The following is a 22246-nucleotide window of genomic DNA, read 5'->3' on the forward strand; positions in this document are numbered from 1 at the left end:
TCCCTAGCCTCTGTTCGTCAGAGGATGGAGATGGATGGCAGGAGAGAGATCACTTGATCATTGCCTGTTAGGTTCACTCCCTCAGGGGCACCTGGCATTGGCCACTGTCGGTAGACAGATACTGGGCTAGATGGACCTTTGGTCTGACCCGGTACGGCCTTTCTTATGTTCTTATGTTAAGCCTGAGCATAGATAGAACCTTGGACTCCTCACTCCTAGCCCCACAGCTCGAACCACTAGACCCCAAAGCCTTCCCAGAGCTGGGGATAGAACCCAGGAGTCCTGACCTCAAAAGGATAGTAAACAATGTGAGTTGGGGGGGAAGGATGCGTTCAGTCCTTCCCATGGAAGAGCCTATATGTTGTGCAAATTCCTGGCTGGTGTGGGGCTCATGTTGCTTTAAGACGGGGTGGTGCGGGGTCCCCAGCGATAAAAGACACATTGGATTTGTAACCGTGCTCTTTTATAAGGGAGGGAGGAGTCAGAGTGGGGTGGGGTGAAGGTGATTGACAACTGGGTGGGCACGGCTTGTAAGCAAGGCCCGAGTTCAATTCCCACCCCCGCTCCATAGGGCGACCCAGATCGAGACCTACTCGTGGGATAACGCCCAGTGTGACTTGGAAGACGACCGAGTGGTGGCCACGGAGGATGGCAAGCGGCTGGCAGATGAGCTAGGTAGGTGCCCTCCACTCCAGCCCCGCAGCGGCTGGAGAACCTGGAACAGATTTTTCCGTTTGTTGACAATTCCAAAAACCCCAGGAATGAGCTTTCGTGGTGGTGGGGGGGGTGTGTGTGTGTGGGGGGGGTGTCAACGTTTTTCAAAACGTTCAGCAAGTTGAAAACTATTTTGTTTCGACTTGAGGCAGAAGTTTTGAACTGGAACATTTTTAACTTCTTTTGTTTAATTTTAAAGAACACAATTGAAGGAAATTTTGAGAGGAAAAAAACTTAAATGTGTTATTTTTTAAAAATTCTTTTGGGTTCTTTTTTTTTGAGGGGGCGGGTGTTTGTTTTTTGGTTTGGGTTTTCTTCCCTCCAACTGCAACAATTTGGCAGAACCAAATTCCCATGAAAATCAGCAGTGGGTAGGCACCTAATTTAGGCCTGAGTCCTACTGCTGCTGGCCTCTCTAGTCCTAGATGCCAAGGCCAGAAGGGACCATTGTGATCAGCTAGTCTGACATCTTGCATCACACAGGCCAGAGACCTGTAGGTAGTTATAGAGGGGGATTAGGTTATTGCTCTGTTTGCTCAGGTGTTAAGGGACTGGGAGTTTCATGCCAAAAGCTAAGGGTTCAAATCCTTTTCCTGGATCCACCGTAAGAGTGGCCATATTGGGTCAGACCAAGGGTCCATCTAGCCCATCCTGTCTTCTGATGCCAGGTGCCCCAGAGGGAATGAACAGAACTGGTGATCATCAAGTGATTCATCCCCTGTTGCCCATTCCCAGCTTCTGGCAAATAGAGGCTAGGGACACCATCCCTGCCCATCCTGGCTAATAGCCATCGATGGACCTGTCCTCCATGAACTTCTCTGGTTCTTTTTTGAACTCCGTTATAGCGTTGGCCTTCACAACATCCTCTGGCAAGGAGTTCCACAGTTTGACTGTGCGTTGTGTGTACATTCAGTCACCAACACATGATTTTTCTCCTCCTGTTCTTTCTCTTTCCCTCCTTTCTCCTGTTTCCTTCCCTCCCCTCGCCGCAGGGTTTGAATTCTTCAAAGCCAGCGCCAAGGTCAACATCAACGTAGAGTAGGTCTTTGAGCGCCTGGTGGCAGGAACCGCGCCGCCTGGCAGGAACCGTGCCCGGCCGAGGTCGGGGCCGGACCCGGCAGCTGGGCAGGAACCGCGCCGCCGGGCAGGAACCGTGCCTGGTCGGGGCCGGACCTGGTGGCTGGGCAGGAACTGCGCCGCTGGGCAGGAACCGCGCCGCCCGGCCGAGGTCGGGGGCCGGACCCGGCGGCTGGGCAGGAACCGAGCAGCAATGGGCTTTCTGTTGATGTACGACATCGCCTACCAGGATTCCTTCAACGCCGTGCAGGACTGGTAAGAGACCCCCTGTTCCCTTGCGTTGTACTATGAGAGCCAGTCATGTCCAGGGCTGAGTGACGATACAGGCACTGCGGGCCCCTGAGTGTCACAGGGATTGAGGTCAAGATCTCCGTGGGGGAAAATTAGCTCTCTGACTGGTGCTGGTGGTGAAGAAAAGCTTGAGCCGAGCAAAACGGACGTCTGCCTGAGTCTGCCAAGAGCCTGAGCCCGTCCGCCTGAGAGGGGGCAGCTGCCAAGGAAAGCAGTCTTGGGTAAGGGACTGCTTTAATTTTGTTCCAGTAATATTGCAGCTGTAGAAGATGGATTGTTTTTGGGGTGGGGGGGGGCTACGCTAGTACCCTGAGCCAAAAAATCCACTATTCACTCATCCCTATCCACAACGTGATCATATCAGCAATCAAACATCACAGCTCAAACATTTTCTGACAAATAATTGTTTTTGTAAATTCAATAACTTTTCCTCGTATAATTGTACCAGCATTCAGGAAGAAATATGGCACAGAGCCATCTATACTTTAAGCTTTTGTTTGATTGACTTTATGTAAAATCTTCTCTTAATACGTAATACAAAGATCATGATGCCTTCTGTTTCAGATTTCCTGTGCCGTGGGCCAAAGTAATAGCTCTTAATAGAAACTAAAATCATCTTACATTTAAATCTAAAGTGGTCCCCAAACTTTTCAGGGTTACACTCCTTACCTCTGTCCATGCCCCGACCTGGGTGCTGAGAGCAGGGCCACAGCTCCTGGGGGCAGGATGTGAACAGGGGTAAGTGGGCCGAGGGTGGGGGCAGGTGTGGGGGCGGAGCGGAGCTGGGTGGAGTTCCCTCCCTGCCCTCATGGGGGATGGCTCGCCCTCTTTCTCCTCCCAACCCCCGTGCCCTTTGAATGTTTCTTGGGGTCCACCTTGCTGTTTGGGGACAACTGATCTATAGTGTCAGATGGTGTTTCTCTAGAAATATGATCAAGTCAGAGTCCTCTTTCTGGTTTTGATGCTGAGGATCCAAACGCTTCTGGACAAATGTGACTTCTCCAATATTGTTTTTCTTTAACGGGCTATGAAGCTTTAATCTTTGCAGTTTTCCTCTATTACAGGCACACAAATTAGTCTACTATCCTCTTGCATATGTAACAGAATGATCAATAGGAGTGAATGTCAGCATTAAGTAAACATGATTAAATTGATATGAGCAGTGGAAGGAAGCTGAGATACAATAGTGATGAACTCCACATAAATTATATAATCGTCTCTCTTATAGAGCTTATTACTTGAGGATCTCAAAGAACTTTATTAAAGGAAAACAAGTATCGTTCCCTATTTTACAGCTAGGAAAACAAAGCCACAGGGTGATGGGGGAGTGAATTGCCCATGTTCATGTAGCAGAGTGGCAAAGTCAGGCATAGAACCCAGATCTCTTGTCTCCCTGCCCATTGCTTTATGCACAGTACTAGGCAGCTGGCCTGGTTTCATGGTCTTTTAAAATGATACAATTTTTAGTGAATTCATGCACCATACTTTCTCACTAACTTTTTATTTTACTCAGGTAACTGGAGAGTTAATCATCTTATTGAGATACATATAAATGCTGAAAAAGGGCATTTATTAATACATTTTGGGTGCTCTCAACATAACTTAAAATACATCACAAATACCCTAAGTATAGAATAAAATTTAATATAATCCAGTACAAGTAAGACAGGTAACTTAAAGATTCAGGCTGTCCACTCCCTCCAGCAATCCTCCACCTGTTTGGTTTTCATCCTTTAATGCTTGTAGTCAATTTTAGGTTGTAAGGTTCTAGAGAAGATAGTTTGGATACCTTCCAAAAGGTATACTTACTTGTCAGTACGGCTTACACTCAATCACTAATTATTCTAAAAACTATGTTTCACATTCCTTTAAAAAAAAAAAAAGGAACAAAGGAAGAACTCGAGGACCTGAACAAAGAAATAAAGAAAATTGCTAAAAACACTCACACTAAGTTAAAGGGTAAGTACAACCTCCCCTCCCATGATTTAAATATTATATAGAGCCTTTTATATGTATCTCAAGAACTTTGGAATTTGCCCTTCAATGTAATGGGGTCAATATATGCATATACAAATTTGGTTTTCATAGTATCATAGTGGGATGTTCCAAACTTTAAGAAAATATAATATATATTACAGAAAATCTTGGAACTCAAAATGTTAAAATTAGTTTCACTTATTGTATCAGAAATGATCAAGACATGCCCTTTTATCAGATGCAAGGAAAGAATTGTAAATTAAACATATTTGCCCAGTGTTTAATGTATTTAATCAACAATTTTAAACTAAGTGGCGATGTGTTCAGATGGTACAAACTGATGTGGAGCTATGCTAAATTACCCCAGCTGAGAATATGGCCCAAAATTCATATATCTACTCCTGAGTACTTTTGAAAATCAGGCCCCTTATTTAGGCAGCTAATTAAGTATTTAGGAGTCTTAATTGTTCAGCATATGTCAACTCAAACATAACTACGTTGGTTTTTTTCTAGTGCCACTAGATTACATTCAGGTCATTCTTTTCTTCAATGGTAGATTTCTAGGTTTAAGGGTAATATTTAATAAAATCCCTCTGTCCAGCAAACAACATTTATTATTCAGATTGTAGTAGCAACCCCAATTTGTTAGGCTCCTTCCAAGCACAAAAGATGACATAATACCCATCAACAAACAGATACTTTTAAAAATTTTGTTTTTAATTTGACTGTGTAAAGAGTTATAGAATGCAAGGTTAAGAATAGATCATTAATAGGTTTAGTTTTTATTATGTGGTGAAACTCTTTTTAAAGAGAAACTACCTTTTTGTGGGTAGGAAACAGAAAAACAATACTAATTGTGATTTATAAAATGTTTATGTTAAAACTTTTACTATATGTTGCATTCTTAACCCCTTACAACATGAATTCTTATATTCTTCCTAGCTATTGAACAAAGTTTTGATCAAGATGGGAATGCTAATCGAACATCAGTTGAAGTCAGGATACAAAAAACACAGGTATGATCATCAAGTACGCATGGGGAAATCTGTTGATTTTAACAAAATCAACTAAGCTCCAGAAGACACACAATATTGTGGGGTGGGGAAAGGAAAGGGTTGGACTTTGCTGGAGCCTACATACTATTTTATACTTTGGGAGGGGGGGGAAGGGAAGGGGAAGGGCAAGTGCATTTTGTTGTAAAATAATGTACTATATACTTTTACTCCTCAAAACTAGCACTCGGTATTGTCCTGGAAGCTTGTGGAGGTCATGACAGAATACAATAAGATCCAGACTCAGTTTCGAGAACGCAGCAAAGGACGGATACAGCGACAGTTAGAAATAAGTAAGTGACCTGAATTTTCTTCTGATATAGGTGGCTGAATTAACTTTTTTAATGGTCTTTGTTTTTTTTTTTTACATCTTTTTGTTGCTTTGGTTTATACAGAATTGAAATAATACCCCCAGTCTTCTAGTTTTATTTTCCTCTATTCCAGTTTTTACTTAGTACCACGAGACAAGGTTTTTTTCAATAAAATGGCAGTGTAGTCCTGCATACTTCTCTGTAACTGTTCCTTTGGAACTTAACTCTTTAGATGATGAACACAAATAAGCTTCACTTGTTTGTTTTATGTTACAATTTAACCAGCTATTTATATTATGTGTAACTGTCTAATAGCTTCCGATATGGAAGAACTGATCATTCTGCAGATTAAGGTTAGTTTAAACATTGATTTTGTTCTCAGTAGATACTTCTAGACATCATCATTCTTTTACTAAAGTTACCGTCATGGTTTCTGAACATAGTCAAATCAGTGGCAAAAAATCCCATTGACTTCAATGAGCCAGAATTTCACTCACTATAGTATTGCCAGATTATCACCCAGAAAGATTGTTGACCTGTGCTGTTGAATGTTCTTATGCCTCTCCTGCTTCTTAGAATTGTAGCCTGTATTGTACAGCTATACCGAAAGAAGGACAGGAGACACTTGGTATGGTTTTAATCAGGCCACAACTTTATTATTAGATGTAGGGAACAACCGGGCAGATAAGTGTACGTGCAGGAAACTTCATGGTCATTCAATAGCTACCTGGCGGGCTTGTGCCAGCCCTGCTTTTTTTTCCATCCAGGTCCACCAGCCAACCCAATCCTGGGACTTTACTATTCCCCCCACTCTCAAATGAGGATTAAGGTGGCCTATAAGAAAGTGGGGTTGGCTCCTTGCCATACCAGTCATAGGCGCCTCGATTTCTCCCCCCCTCCCCCAATTCCATTCCTTTAACCAACACCTCCCTTTTAAGTCCTTTACCAAGCCATTTATCCAGTCACTGTATACCTTCCCCCTGTAGTACTAGCCCTGGACATCCACCCCCACTTACATGATGAGTTGTGACATAATAGCCTAACACCCTTCCTTCTTCACCATAACAAAGCCCTTCCTGAACCTGCTGTGGGGAAGGTGGGGAAAACCCCCACTCCACCTAGGCCAATCTGGTGGTGAGGGAAAAATTCCTTCCCAGCCCCCCTAGAAAGAAGTGGCTAGTGTGATGCCCACAGGAGGTCCTTCCGAACCTGGTATTTTGCCACCTCAGTGGGAGGAAGGGTGAGTTGTGCTCCGCCTGGTCTGGGGAAAAGAGGCTTCCTCTGCCAGGCTTGCCCCTTTTGAATTCCCCAGCCTTTCTAGTCCCTGAGTGTGTCCGTTTTGCAAAGCTGACTCACTCCCCCTTTTGCAGTAGCTTCTAAGCCTTGCTCCCCTTCCCTCCCTGGCCCATAAAGCACTATTCCCTCTCCCCCAGCAAGCCAGACACTCCCCACTGAAAGAAGGTGGTCATTTGTGTAAAACAGAAGATACTGGATATCCTGTTTGGGGGGGTGGGGGGTGGAAGGGGCTAAAACTTGGTTTGTCTTCTCTTGAACTTTTTCCACTATTTAACAATTAATGTAATTCATAAAACCATCCATGAATATCTCTGGAGGAAGTGAAATATCACTATTTTGGTAACACCATTTCACTACTAACTTTCCCTTCCTCACTAGTTAGGTACATCTCTTATAATCTAAGGCAGGGATTTTCAAAGAAGCCTAAGGGAATCAGATTACTGAAAGTCAGTGGGTTGTGGACATCCCCTTAAGCTTCTTTAAAAATCCCAGCATTAAATGATTCACCCACACAGAGTGTGGCTATGTTGGTAGGGATGCTGCCCAAGTCATTGTATATTTGATCTAAAAGAGCATGAATTGGATAAAACAATCTTCACTGTGTTGTATCCAAACTTATAAATTGAAATGACAGGTTCATGGGAAGTGTAAATCACATCTGAGGTTTTGTTTTGTTCTGGTTTGTTCAACTTTGTTTATCATTGCCTGGCTACAATATCGGTTGCTGTAAGTGCTTTATACAGAATGATTAAACTTGTGGGGGATCACTTCTTTCTGTTACCTTCACCTAAGTTAATGGAGGAGCAAAGTTTTCCACATTAGAAAGTTGTGAAATATGTTTCTAGCTGCTTTTTTCTCTGCATTCTTAACCAGAATCATGTCAAGTTATAACAAAAATCAAGAACTTATTCTTCAAAGAAATTACTGAATAAACTTTTTGAGCAGGAATTAACACACACTCTGATATTTTTGGACAACATCTTAATACAGAGGTTCTTGTGGACTTCCTGCCCATCCATTCATGATTTTATAGACCATCACCTCTCTAATTTTTGATTGTTACATTCCCTATGGCAATTGCTTATATGAAAAAGTAATATTAGGAAATTATTTAATGCATTGGTAGCAGTCTGGCTGTATTTGCCTGACCACGCCACCATTTAGCAGGAAATTAAGTCACTGGCTTTCTGGAGCACATGTATGGTGTAGCTGAACAGTCCTTGCAGAGAGGAGCTTAGGAGAGGAGAAGCCAAGCCTTGAAGCATAGCTTGGGCAGGATTTTGTGGAGGTCCTTTTGTGACTAAAGCCAAATCCAGTAATGGGGTCAGGAAGTTTTGATGCACCACAACTTGTTTGGACTCTGGAGTAAGGCGGAAGAAGCCAGCACCATATGACTGGCCAGCTATTAGCAAACCACCAAAGTTTGACAAACCAGTCTGTAAATTTCTGTATCCAGGATTAGATCTTTGTGCTATGTGAAATTCCTGTTACATTCAATCTGGTAATATATAGATCTAAAAACCAAGAGTCTCTTTTGTCTGTTAAGTGCTATTTAGAACTTGAATTTCACTCTCGTTCATGATCTGTTCTTATTACCACTAAGAGCATTTATTACACTTCAACCTGCCTCTGCCACTGAATGATCATAAATGACTACCTCATCCTGCACTGAACCTGTAAAACATCTCCAGATACTATACAGAAATTGAGAATGATTGTCATTTGGTTTTGCTGCAGTATCCTAAATCATTTAAATCTTTTTCTTGTGAGTTTAACAGGCTGCCACCAATGCATTACTTCATTGTAACTTGTTGCTCTCCACTCAGTGTTTCATACTTGTATTCTTTTAAGTAAAATATTTGTTTATTAGTGATGAATGAAGAAATAATTCAAGGATGAACCAGCCAACAAATGACAATCATTTGTGGCCAAAATGTAATATGACTGGTGTAGTAATAGAAATGAAAACAATTGATGGTCTTTAAACTAAATAAATATCCCTTACGTTTCTCCCTGGCTTTTATTTGTATGTTAACTTTTAACATTTAAGATCTCTGGGAAACTTTGTACTTGTATAACCAGAAGAGATAAATATACTCAAATGATGCCAAATTAAAACTAGGCCTTGCTTGAGCACTAGCTAAGCAAGGTCTTCTGGGGGTCCTGTGTCCCGTGCAAGTTCTGCATTTCACAGGATGGTCCTGTATCCCTCTCAGGAATGGTATTCAGTGGGGGAAAGAAAAGATGAACTTCTCAACCCAGTCTTCCTTGCACCAGTGAAACCAGAGAGTGAGGAAACAATTTACTACTAGAAATCCTACCCCAAACCTCTTCTGGCAGTGGTACTGCTAAAGAGGGAAACTCAGGCCTTTGTTTTTGGGGGTGTTTTTCCTTGCCAATCTCCTTCCATTAGCTTGGGGTCCTCCTTGTTATGATGCCAACACTGATTAGGAGGTGTTGCAAAGAGCAGTGGGTCTAGAGGAACAAAACAGAGACTTGTATGTAGAATTAGAAATATATGCAGGAAGCAATATAAATAAACACAAGTTAATACATCTGAGTGGAAGGTCTGCAACCCAACTGTTCAGTGGGAGGAGCTATGTGGAAAGCAGTAAAACCAAAGAGATCTAAAGTGAATCTAGGACAGCAAATCTGATAAGCTCTCTACCATATTAAGGGAAAGAGGGAAGATCTCATGAGGCAGTGGAGAATTAAAACTCTTTGTTGCTGCTCCTTTTGTCGTTGTAGTAACAGAGTCCTTTTGTAACTGAGTTGCTGCTTTCCATTGGCTTCTCCTGCCAAGGTAATGGCACTTGATTAATTTTTTTGGCAGTTTGGCAATATCACGAATTATGGCTACTTTTATTTAAAGTTGTTTAAATTATTGTTTCTGACTAAAGTTAAGTCTTGTGTGCACTAAAGACTTAAATGAAGCCCTTGGGTTTAAGATTTGGGGCACCCTATTGTTTGTTGCCCCACCCTGACCTAGGGCTGGGGCTTACTGACTATTGTTGCTCAGCTCCTGGGACAAGGACCTGAGCCCTGAACTATTATCGTAGCTCAGCTCCTGATACAAGGACCTGAGCCCTGAACTATCATTGCTGCTCAGCCCCTGCTGTAAGGACCTGAGCCTAGAACTGCTGTGTTGCTGCCCCGCCCTGACTAAGGGCCTGGGCTTCCTGACTTTGTTAGTGCTCAGCTCCTGCTGCAAGGACCTGAGCCCCCCCTGGACTCTTGTGTGTTGCCCCGCCCTGACTAAGGGCCTGGGCTTCCTGACTTTGTTATTACTGCTCAGCTCCTAAGGTAAGGACCGGAGCCCTAAACCTAGCACTAAGTGTTTGGTGCCCCGCCCTGACTGCGGGCCTGGGCTTACAAGTGGCCCTGGGGGTTCAGCTCCTGCTGAGAGGAGCTGAGCTCAGGACTGCTGTGTCACTGACCCGCCCTGATTGAGGGCCGGGGCTTAGCGTATTGACTTTATTGGTGCTCAGCCTGCAGAAAGGATCTGAGCCCCTGGACTCTGGTGTGCTGCCCCGCCCTGAGCTAGGGTTAGGGCTTCTTGACTTTGTGTTTGCTCAGCTCCGGCTGCAAGAACCGGAGCTTAGAACTGGCTTGCTGCCCAGCCCTGACTGAGGGCTGAGGCATTGCAGTGACCGTGTGCCTTTGGTTTAGTGCCTGCCTGAGGGGCAGAACCCCGACACCTTCAGAGCCCGAGGACTGATTTGGGGCCGTGTAGTGAGGCGGCCTGGCTCCCGACGGCCCCTGAGAGGGCACGGTCCCCAACACCAGACTATTACATATGCTTTCTTCCTAGCTGGGAAAAACACCACTGATGAAGAACTGGAAGAAATGTTAAAAAGTGGTAATCCTTCTATTTTCACTTGTGATGTATGTATTCACAGCCCACTTTATGGCTATCACATATTCTATTTCTTCTATTCAGGAATACGTCAATCACATACTTATTAGTTATTTCCTATTTTCCTCCTTCAAAGATTATATCGGACTCCCAAATTACTAGACAAGCTCTGAATGAAATTGAGTCACGACACAAAGATATTATGAAACTGGAATCCAATATGCGGGCGCTACATGACATGTTTACGGACATGGCTATGTTTGTTGAGACTCAGGTAACTGAACCAATTCAAATATTGTCTTAGTAATGAAGTGCTTTGCATGTTTTGTAGTTTTCCTGTGAAAACAATACAGGACATTGACATATACTCAAATATCTAGCAATCTTGATAACTGCAACATTTTTAGATACCATTTTTTGTTTAAACACTATAATCATAACCCTGTACAAGTAAAGGCAAACTATTGAAGATTACACATCAAAGATTTTTTTTTTAAAAGGCCAGAAGGCATCATGTAGTCTGAGCTCCACGTCGACCTTCAGCTACGGGAATAGCGTAGCTGAAGTCGACGTATCTTATTTCGACTTCCCTCCCGTCCTCACGGCACAGGATCAACAGCTGCAGCTCTCTCGTCGACTCCGCTTCCACCTCTTGCCCTGGTGGAGTTCCGGAGTCGACGGGAGCACGTTCGGGGAAATCGATATATCGCGTCTAGACGAGACACGATATATCAATCCCCGATAAATTGATCGCTACCTGCAGATCCAGCGGGTAGTCTGGACATACCCTGAGTTATGCCAAGGTGACAGAAGCTGAAGACCATGTTTCCAGAGTCAGAAGCCAAGGCATCGAAGGGTTGAGCCACCAATACAGTTAAAATGATGCACCCTCGTGTTGAGGCAGTTATGCTGGTATAGGAGTGCTAGTCCTGGGATAGCGATTCCTATAGGAGAAGCGGAATAAACTCTACTGGTATAAAGATGCAGAACTGCATCCACGCTAGGGGTGGTACTGGGGACTACAGTGCTAACAAGTCACACCCCTCACTGACCTAACTGCCCCAGTACAAGATCTGTACACAGACCAGGCCTTAGGGTCACATGTTACTTATACAATTTGGTGTGCGCTATATAGCCCCCCTCCCCCGTCCCCCGAGAGCTTCTGACTCAAAAGCAACATCAGCCTGTTTCTAGTCGTGGAGGAAAGTCCTCTAGGACACCGAGCTTTGAGGAAGTGACACTAGTTCAGTAACATTCACTTTGGGCAGGGAGCAGCTTTGCTGGCATCCTCCACCCTCCTTTGCTTCCTCATTCCATGGGATTGTTGGCTCCCAGCTACAGGACATGTTCTGCTCATGAAAGCAATGTGCCTTGAGCAAGTACCTTAGTAACTAGAAATAAAGGGGTTTCTTCCCTTCAGAGACCAGACAGCAAATGTCCTAGAGATGAGTACAAGACACGAGTACAGTAAGACCCAGGGCTGACCCAGTGCAGCTGGGCTCTTGTGATAACTTGATGTTTCGGAAGCTGGTCACCACCCTTCCCCACCTCCCAGACAGAACAGTTTAGTGCCCCCACCCCGTACCATTTCTCCAGGAGAGACCCTTCGGAGTCCACGCTGCTGTGGTGCTCATGGCCTGCATTGGCTGGTTTCTATCCCGGCCTGTCTCACCAACACTGATCAATGAGATGAAAATGGAGAGGAGTTAGTACACATACACCAGGGTGAGCAGCCAGCATGGCCCATGTCAGGCTGCCCGATATCCATAGGACATGCCTGCATCTCAGGACCTGCCTCCATAAGCCCCACCCCACATGCAGCTAGATGAGACTTGTCAGCATGTCCCCACCTTAGTCCAGGTTACCCAGCTCTGAAAGCAGCTCTAAATAGGACCCCCATGGCATCCCCTGGGATCTGCCACTGTCATGTGCTTGATGGGCCTTAGGGATTCTATGCTGTTCCATGCCAGCGAGCACTGGATTGTTCCCCACAACACCCCTGGTAACATGTAAGTCTTGTCCCCAGGGCAGGGGCAATGCCTTGGTTGTAAGCTGCCATGGGCCTTCCCAGGGCAGCTCACACGTGAGCTTGGACCTTCAGCCCAGGTGAACGATGGCCCCCTCCCACCTTGGCAAACAGCAGCTGTTCAGGCACCTGCATGGATTTTACTCCTGGCCAGGAGGGTTTGTGCAGAATGTGCCCACAGTGGCTGGACCACGAGCTCTCTGGGGCATGAACAGTCTGGCTTGTTTGCCCACCCCCTAGCACAGCGGGGTCCTGCTCCCCATTTGAGGTCCCCAGGTGCTACCACCACTCAGACCCTGCTTAGAAAGCACATTTGCATTAACTGGGTTAAGTTGGCATTTCCTGCTGCCATGGGGTACCAGCCATGTGTTAAACAGGAGAAGGAGTGAGACATGTTACACTCACAAACAAGGATTTCAGAGTGAAGCAGCCAACAGCTGACTGCTCCTGCATATCCAGTCTTGCCTTGGAACTGAGCCTGCGTTCCCTTAGGGAACGTTTCACTTCCAGTAAGACACCCCGCCCCCCCGCCGCATCTCTGGTGTTCAGCTGTTTGTCCCCCAAAGCTACCATGTGGCTGCGTACCAATGCAATCTGCAGCCCTTAGTCAGGCTGTACAGGTGTAATGTGAGCAGAAGCAGGCCCATTACAGCCCTGGGCACTGCAGGGGTGTGTCTAGGGAAGTTCCGTTAGATTTCTGGCCGCCCAACTAGAACAGCAGCATCCAAGAGTGACTATTGCAGGAGTGCACAGAACTGTTGGAGGGGCAAGAGCCCAGCTGGCCAGATGGTGAGGCCAGCCCCAAGTCTTAAACACAAACCAGCCTAAGAGTCAGGCCCCAAAACCCCATGACATCTTAGGAGTTGGTTTAGTTTTGCCTGCTGGTTACAGAGCACATAGGCTTACACAGTCCATGTTTTCAACCTTTCCTCTCAACCAGGGGAGGGCACATCTAGACACGTGTTTGAAATCATTCTTAGCTTCCCAGCTGCTGGGGCTTTACAAAAAAAGCCACCAAGGATCATGAGACTTGCAATAAGTTACCAGTGCCATAGCTCTTGACACTAGCACGGCTACCCCTCTGATAGTAGAGCTGGGACATTCACACCAGTGGGGGACCCGGCCTGATCTGTGGCCCTCTTTTCCCAAAGGGGTGCAGAGTGGCTGCTAGAAGAGGAGAGTTAGCTCTTACTTTTGACTTGTGCTTAAGGTGCGATTTGCCTTGAAGCCAAGAACAAAAGGAGAAGTGGCAGCAGGCTCATCTGCATCTGAGGAGGAAAAGCCTAGTGTGAGTGCACAATGAAAGGCTTCTGGACAGGTTTGAACACACCACCACTCTACACTCTCAGATCACATGAACAGGAGACCATTGGCCCTGCTCTCTCCCCAGCCTGCTTACTTGGAACAGATCCTGTTCCAGAGTTCTCCTGAGCTGTGCTTTAGAAGGAAGATGCAACTCCATGCTCTGGGTGTCCTAATCCTCTTAACTGCTAGAAGCTGGGAGTGGACCACTTGGAAGTTGACCTGATCTGTGCACTCCCTCTGAAGCAGCTGGTGCTGGCCACTGTCAGAAGACCAGATACTGGACTAGACGGACCATTGGTCTGACCCAGTATGGCCATTCTTATGGGTGCCCACTATGCTAGACCTGATCCTGCTGCCCTCCTGAGTTATAAGGGGCATGGGCATGCAGAGGAATCACAATGCCAGGGGTGCTAGCTGGTCTGTTGGAAAAGGTTCTCTCTTGGGATTTGGGAGCGTTGCCAACACCTGTACGGTACATGCTCAGGCCCTCGGTAACAACCCAGAGAGGTTTTATTACCTGCACAACAGTTAAGCTTGCTATTGACAGGCGGGGGCCTGGCACAGAGGGTTGGAGCAGGATATAGACATGTTTGCAAGAGACTTTTCCTGACCACAATGCTGACAACTCATGAGATGTTTGCAGTGTTGGTGTAGCAGTGCCTGTCCCAGGATATGAGAGAGACAGGGTAGGGGAGGCCATATCTTTTATTGGATCAAAGCCAGTTGGTGAGAGACACAAGCTTTGGAACCATGAAGAGCTCATTTCAGGGCTGGGAAAGGTACTCAGAGCATCACAGTTAAACACAAGGTGGAACAAATTGTTTAGAATATGTGCTAACCACTGATAGGAAGGGACCATTCAAGGTGAAGTGACTTGTTAACCCCCCCGCCTCCACTTCCCCAGCAGCTGCTTTTCCCCTATGATTGGAGGAGAGGGGGAGGAGAGTGTTAGTGGGTTACAGATTGTTGTAACAAGCCATAAATAGATGGACCATGAAGAGGCTCTCAAAAGGTGAGTGGATCCCTATTATAGGGCCCAAAAGGAAAGCTCCATGGTTTTTAGACATTTCTCATTTGTGTGGAATAATAAAGTTCAGGGTTGGCTCTAGGATCTCACTGCTCATTGCTGTAGCTCAGCTAACACTGCTGCAGAGCACTCTGTGTGTCTGTGCCTGTGTGGTGAAAACCTGGCCCCCTGTAAACACACTCAGGGTCAACCTATGATGCAGCTCTTGTAAAATGCAGCCAATTAACACCACAGTGACCATGGGTGTAAAGCTGTGGCCTCTTTTTGAGGGTCTGCTATTGCCCAAGATCTAAGTCAAGCTGAGGCAGTGTTTGGGTGATGATGTGCTAACTTATGAACCGCTTGATGCCTGCACAGTATTTGTCATGGCTTTGCCACACATAATGTTGTTCTGTTGTTGATCTTAATTTGTTCTGTGGCATTACATAGTTCGTGGTGTTACTTGTCACATGCACAAACACTCTTCCTATCACTGGTCCATCCGTAGTGGACCTATATGTGGATGCCTTGCCCTGATGTTAACAGCTGCAATGGACAAGCATTACTACAATTACCTGTGCTCCTACACGATGCTGCATTTTTGAAAGGCCCGATTTTATGGAGCCTGGTGTAGACACTGAGGGGTGCATAACACCAGCACAGAGACAGGCAAACTCTCTGTGCTGACCAAGCCCTTAGTTTCTTGCAGAGTGGCCTCCTGTTAATGTACTATAAATTAAGTAGGCCTCAACTGTGTGCTGCTGTATACTTTCCATCTTGTGCAATTATACAAGTCCCCAGTTTACACAATGGTATGGAACAGGGGCTTAGTTACATCAGACCCTGAATCAGGGAGAAAGTTCCTTAAATATGTAGCCTTATATTAGTTATATGCTGGTACCTGGTCAAAGGGGGCTTTTTTGCTTGCTTTATTATTCTCTTGTCTGTTTGTTGTGCTGTTAATATGTGTTAATTAATCGCAGTTAAGGACCATCTTGTTCTGTGTTTGTACAGGTCCTAGCACAATGGGAATCTGGCTGTGACTGGGACTATGAGGCAGTACTGGAATACAAATAATCACATGCTGATCTACAGAAATACTTTTGTACCCTGGCCATCCCCACTGGTTTAAGAGATTAGTCACTGAAAATGGAAGTATGTGAACTTGACATCTGCAGTTTAACTCAGTCCCTTTGTCTCCTGCACTGAGTGTTCTTTCTGCTCAGTACACGCTGTCTGAATGCACAGGAGAACCGTGCTGGATGGTGACAAAGGTAAGTGGTGTTTCTTCTCCTTCTCTCTTTTCTCTTTACAGATCAGGCTGCAAGTAAGACCTGTGATGCATGACCATCTCTGGCTGCCACTCAGATGGACAGCCCTGAGGCTGTGTCCAGGGCACCTTTTATACGCTTGCCCAGGAAACCCCTTAAAAAAGACAGCCCCTGCTTGGGGCTTGGGAAACCCCTTAGAAAAGACAGCCCCTGCTTGGGAAACCCCTTAGGAAAACTGGTTCTGACTGGAACTTGTTTACAACTTCCAGGAGAACTGTTCAGTGTAAGGGCAGAGGGGCCCAGTGCTATGAACTAATGTCTGCAGCCCTTAGTTAAGCAGAATAAAAGTCAGGAGGAATTTACCTGAATGAGGATTGAAGGGTCTGTCCTGCATTCCATGCACCCCTTGGTATCCTCAAAACTTGCCCTGGCTGCAGTTGGCATTTTGTTGTGTCAGAGCACAGCCTGAGCCCAGAGAGAGAGCTGCAGTATGTGGCTTTGTGAAGAAAAAGGAAAGTGAGTCACAGTAGTAATAAATCTCTGAGGGCTGGTCTTGTGTTGGGGGTGGCATGCACTGGACAATGTCTACTGACGTGATCATGAAATGCCATATTTCATCAGAGAAGCTATTAATTTAAATCCCAAATCTAACCTCACTGGGGCAAGATGTTGATTGGCTGCTGCACATCACAGAAGGACTAATAACTATTTTGTGGTGCCCAGATGGACGTTTTAGAGTGTTTACAATGAGGGGTCTCAATCTTTTTCTTTTGAAGCCTCCCGCCCCCAACATGCTATAGAAACTCCATGACCCAGGGAGGGAGGGCCCTCCAGGATTCAGATGTGGGGGGGGGGGGCCCTCTGGGCTTCAGCTACGGGCAGGATTCTGCCCTATGGGGCTGGGAGTGGGGGGGCTCAGGAGCGCCACAGGATGTGGGGGGGCTCAAGACTTGCCCCGCAGAGCAGGGGGATTGGGGTCCAGTGGGCCGTGGGCCCGCAGTTGAGAACGGCTGATTTACAACACAGCACTACAATAATGAGAGTGAGCGATTACTCCAAAGAGAGAGACAGTTTGTTTGAACATGGGTGTAACTAGCTGCAATTTACATATAAAACAATGTAGATTACAACAGTGCTCCAGGAGCTACACTGGCATGGGAGGCAGCTATACTGCCATCACCAGCCATATACCTGCGGTGATTCCCTTAGACAGGAGGAATTCTCTAACATCAAGCTGCAGCTGGTTTAAGTTCACTGAGTGCTAGTTACATGGTGCAAAATGAACTTGGTGGGCCAGAGAATACAGCCCTCTGAGCTCACAAGCCACAACTCTGAGTAGCTGTCTATTAACATTTATTAAAGAGACAAGGTGGGTGAGATCATCGCTTTTATTGGACCAACTTGGAAGTGGGAAGTTGGAAGCAACTTGAAAGTTAGTCAAATAAAAAAAAATTCCTTACACACCTTATCTTTCTAATCTCCTGGGACCAACTCGGCTATGACAACACTGCATATTAACATGTATGTCCTGCACTTTCCTTGCATGTAGGATGGTGAATTATACCAACAAACTGAGACATGAGGAAGTGGACCAAGCAGTAGAGATGACTGTAAATGTCTGAAGTGATATCACACCACTACATTTTGTGACAGTAGACAATGGCAATGCTAATACCATGATTACATTTGCTTCTAAAAGCTGCCTGGTTTCTTTGGTGGTGCTTCCTTAAAGAGCATTTCCAAAAGACATTTTGAAGTGCTAAGGAAAGTAAACAACATGAATTTCAATGCTGCCTATCTTCTCATATCAAGTCAGGTGGCTACTCCTATTGATGTGCAGTATCTGGCCCCTATCCTTCCTATCTGGTGACTATTACAAGCCAGTGTAAGCTGAGCTGCCTTAAGGCTGCTCTACTTTATGGCAGCCCAGGGGATCGGGAGAATATAAAGGTGGTGTACAGATACTTTTCTCCTTTCCTGTCACGTCCTGCACAGAGTGCAGCTGAGCAGAAAGCACAGATTGGAGACTGAGTATAAGGCCTCATTCGGCACTCAGATACACATGTTAAACTTCCATTGAATGCAATGGGAATACCATGGTTGTAACTGAGGGCAGAATTTAGGCTTTAAAAGGAATTACTACTCAAAAGATTTCAGGATTGGGGCCATAGTGTAAATCAACCCTGTAAGGAAGATACCAGTCTCTTCATAAAATTGATTACTTTAATAGGAATCATTTAAATTAGTTAAGAAAAATCTGGGAACTCACACAGAAACAGTGTTTAATATTTAGAAATACATGTGTGCAGGACAGATGTGAAAGAAATATTCACAATGTTGAAATTGGATGGCCCAGATCGTTACTTCCTTGTATGTCCCCTTTGAGCCACTGCATTGGCTCAGAGGGCAAAAAGGGAACTAAATATTGCTTTAAAGCTGCAGCTGAAGATTCCCCTGTAAATACTAGGAGGCATCCTGGGGCAGGCTAAGGACCAGGCGGGGGCATGGCAAAGGTATGAGAGGTGGGACTGGAGCATGATGTGCTCTTGCAATCTTGGCCAGCAGCATCTTGGGAGTAGCTACCTGGCACAGAAAGTTAGAACTTGGCCCCAGACAGTTTAAGAGATTGCCTGGGTCAGTAGAAAGGTGGCTTGAACCTACCTGTGAGCCTCTGTTTCCCCAGAACATGAAGCAGAGCTCTGGACAATCTGGGGGTCTAGCTCTGAGTTGTTGACCTAACACATGCCTGTGTGGTTTGAAACATTAGCAACAAAGAGAAGTTAAGTGAGATGGAAAGTTTGAGGACCATGTTTTTATCTTTGCTCAGATTATGGTAGTTTGAAGTTGAGTTGATTATTTGGTTCCCTCAACTGTCAGCTAAAACCTTTATGTGTACTTTGCCAGAGCCTGGAGACTTTTTCCCCATTTGATGGGTTTTGTGGTGAGCGGGGTCATGTATATGGACCTGGAGAAGAAAGAGGAGGTGTCATTCATTTGGATGAAGAGGAATTTTGGACAATGGATTATGTCTGGAAAGGCAGGTGTTCTGTTTCACTGATCAGCTCTCTCCCCAAAGTGCAGGGAAGCAACAAGCATTAGCTTCAGACTCTTGCGGCAACTTTATGTACAGTGAATTTCATTGCATATGTCCCACTTGCTGATGCCACCATGGCAATAGGTAACACATGAATACAAGCCAAGTTTGATTTAAAAAAAAAATTGCCTCAGGTTAGGCTGTTGTGTTCATATCTAGGTCCCCAAATAAATGGCTTGACTTGTACTAGCACTGAGTGCTAAGAAATTCCCAATAGGTACTCATTTTTAAAAACAATATTGAACAAAGTCCACTGGGAATGTGAAGCAGTTTTGCTATATAGAAAGAGTAGCAAGCTCCAGCAAACAGGCTGCTTTCAATTATCTTTGCACTATACCCATTATTGGTGCATGACTTTAGTCTAAGTCTAACTTTTCTATGTTGCAGCTGTGCGGGTATTGTATTTCCACTAACCCCACCTCCCAGGCACCTGGGAGATGCAAGGGGCTAATCATCTGTATTGTAAAGTTTGAGCTGAGTTTTTGGGGGAGAAAAACCCAGAGCTGGCATTGCTGGGCAAAGTAATGTAAAACCTACCATCGCTCATTTCTCTCTCTCTTCCTCTCTCTCTCTGAAGGAGGAATCATTTTCATTCGCCTCTAAATGTCACAGAGTTGAGAAGCTTTGACCCAGCTGTTAAACTTATTGGCCCACCCCGACCATTTCACCAGTAGCTGCTTTTTTCTCCCTTTTCCTTTCTCTGCTAGAACTTTTCAATCCTAAATTCTCACAGAGGTGGTGAAGGACTCCATTTTTCCTCTCTGTTTCCATGATTTCTAAAACATGCATTCTTGGAACAAAATGGCCTCTTCCATGTTGTGCTGGGACTTCTGGGGGTGATGCTGCATTTTGATGTGTAGAGGGCGATGGGGGAGCTCTTAGAGGGGTCACACGACCCTCTTCTGTATGGGTCATCTCGCCCAGAGCTCCCTTCCCCCCCGATTGGTCAAATCCACTCTTGGGAAGGTCCTCAGTCGCTGAAGCCCATCCTGATTGGCAGAGGGCTATGGAGGCATTCTTAGAGGAGTCATGTGACCCTCTTTCGGCCTGATCACTCCACCCCGGAACACCCCCAGATTGGTCAGATCTCCTCTCAGGGTGGTCCTATGGGTGTGTGTGTGTGTGTGTGTGTCATCCTGATTGGCAGAGGGCGGTCGGAGGAGTTCTTAGAGGGGTCACATGACACCCTTTACTTCTGTGTCCGTCTTGACCCTGAAAATAGTATCCCTGGGTCAGAGATGTCAGGTTGGAACTGGCCAACTCACTGGGTAGAATGTGCATCTAGGGCTGCATTTGGTGAAGAGAACCCCCACTTGCTGCAGTGCAGTGGGAATCCACATGAAGTTTCCTTAGGATCATTTTCCTAGCCAACAAAGGAGGAATTGTGAGCTGTGTCAGGTCAGCTAGTCAAGTGGGAAGGAGCTGGTACAGTCCAGAAAGTGAATCAGTCCTGTCTGGGAAATCAGACCCATGTTGATAAACAGTGTGATTGGAGGTTTTTCCCTGGGAGACTGAGTATTCAGTTAATCTCTTTCCTGCTTAGCCAGCATGAACGCAGAGCTATAAATAGAAATGCAAAGGAGTGAAGTGATCTACCTGCGAAATACATGGATTCCAGTGATAGCCCTGGTTGGGGAGAGCTCTTTCTGGGGCCAGTGATACCATCTTCTAGAGTCTGTGCTGGCTGGAGGGGATTATGGATAACAAGGACCACTGCCATTGTCCAGACAGGTGCTCAGACACCATGATGATACATGCAGTGTAAACCCCAGACAGGCAGATTAAATAGACAGAAATTGTGGCTCACATGCTGCCAACCACTCGTTCTTTGCCCTTGCAGAGTGTGTTCCTCAGTTATCAGCATCCTTTCAGCCTAAGGTTGTCTAATGTTTGCCTAGATTAAGAAAGAAGTTGAGGTCCCATGCTAATACTAACCTTGTTTCCCAATCTAGACAAACCTAAAACTAGAACAGGTGGAGTTACACTTATTGGAATCTGTCATGTCACGGGGTATTGTGGTGATAGCAACGCAGCCTGGGGAAAGCTTGTAAATACCCTAGGCAGACCAGCAGGTTCAGAATATGCATAGGCCCCAGCAAACCCTGTCTCTCTCCATTGCTCCCTGCAGTGAACACAGCCAGTCAGACTCCTGTGGCAGGTTTCTTCTCCAGCCCTTCAGGGAGGGCGCAGTGCTCTCAGAGAGTATTTGCAGTGACACAGGCAGTCTTTCCAAAACAAGGTAACAATTTATTAGTTTATTGGCCTAAAGAATCTGAAAGTCTTTAGGTTAACAAAGAAAAGCCAAGGTTAAGATAGAGTTCAGCCTGGCCAACCCTAGGCCTGGGCTCCCTAGTGCTAAGTGTTTGTGTCTCTCCAAAGGCCAACTCTTAACCCCCCCACCTTCCACCTTTCCTCTTCGTTCTCTAGCTGGAGCCTTTGTTCCGAGTACCTGTAGGAAGGTGGGGGAAAACTCCTTGTTGTTGGTTGCTAGATGGGAACATCCCACCCACTGTGGTTCCCATTGTCTTTCCAGATGCTCCATTGATACGGGGCGGTTTCAGCCAATGCTTAACTACCTCTACCACCCCAGACAGATGTGTGACACAACGCCCCACGTCCCCTCCTGCCTCAGGAGCACATTTTTAACCCTTTATGTTCCATGCATAGCAATTCAAAGCACAGAGGGAAAATGAGGCATGCGTAAGAATCATAAACATATTACCAAAATTCCCACTTTGTCATATTTACAACCTCAGGGAGGCAAACCGAGACCGTGAGGGGAGAGCCCACACCTCACTGGGCTGATACAGGGGATGGATTCAGTCCTTCTCTTGTTTTTTGCCTTCAGACAGTTCATTGTTTGGCCAATTTAGCCCAGGTGCTTCTTTCTGGAAAAACCTAGAGATATTTTACTTTTCCTTGTATTAAGCTTTTTTTCCACTCTGGGCCAGAAACTGCATGCAACTCCAA

At 45.6% G+C, this 22246-nt stretch overlaps 1 protein-coding gene and 1 long non-coding RNA gene across 5 annotated transcripts; one reads left to right on the top strand and one right to left on the bottom strand.

Moving 5' to 3' along the window:
- The first annotated feature begins 570 nt into the window (after positions 1-570).
- Positions 571-18590, top strand: LOC123354077 (syntaxin-2-like). Of its 4 annotated transcripts, XR_006574615.1 has the most exons (8): positions 571-675; positions 1707-2046; positions 3967-4041; positions 5002-5075; positions 5296-5404; positions 10711-10848; positions 15926-16185; positions 17732-18590. XR_006574615.1 is itself a non-coding variant. In XM_044995725.1 (7 exons), exons 1-6 carry the CDS (start codon positions 3936-3938, stop codon positions 15986-15988), a joined length of 564 nt encoding a protein of 187 aa, XP_044851660.1. In that variant the 5' UTR covers positions 3131-3935; the 3' UTR covers positions 15989-16185; positions 17732-18590. The 4 variants fall into 4 exon arrangements, 1 of the variants encoding a protein (XP_044851660.1); XR_006574616.1 differs by lacking the exon at positions 17732-18590 and having other exon boundaries at positions 15926-16583; XR_006574617.1 differs by lacking the exons at positions 571-675; positions 1707-2046 and adding an exon at positions 2074-2303.
- Positions 7916-13102, bottom strand: LOC123354078. The gene is made up of 3 exons (XR_006574618.1): positions 12160-13102; positions 11362-11518; positions 7916-9513 (listed from the first exon to the last, which is right to left on the bottom strand). It is a non-coding gene; the product is annotated as an uncharacterized LOC123354078 (long non-coding RNA).
- Positions 18591-22246: the final 3656 nt, after the last annotated feature.

The sequence above is a fragment of the Mauremys mutica genome, chromosome 20 (assembly GCF_020497125.1).
Source record: "Mauremys mutica isolate MM-2020 ecotype Southern chromosome 20, ASM2049712v1, whole genome shotgun sequence".
Taxonomy (NCBI): domain Eukaryota; kingdom Metazoa; phylum Chordata; order Testudines; family Geoemydidae; genus Mauremys; species Mauremys mutica.

Coding starts and splice junctions, on each gene's coding strand:
- LOC123354077 (XM_044995725.1), top strand. CDS start 3,936: ATGTTTCACATTCCTTTAAAAAAAAAAAAAGGAACAAAGGAAGAACTC. Junction 5,076..5,295: donor TCAGGATACAAAAAACACAG/GTATGATCATCA, acceptor CCTCAAAACTAG/CACTCGGTATTGTCCTGGAA. Junction 10,849..15,925: donor CTATGTTTGTTGAGACTCAG/GTAACTGAACCA, acceptor GTGTTTGTACAG/GTCCTAGCACAATGGGAATC.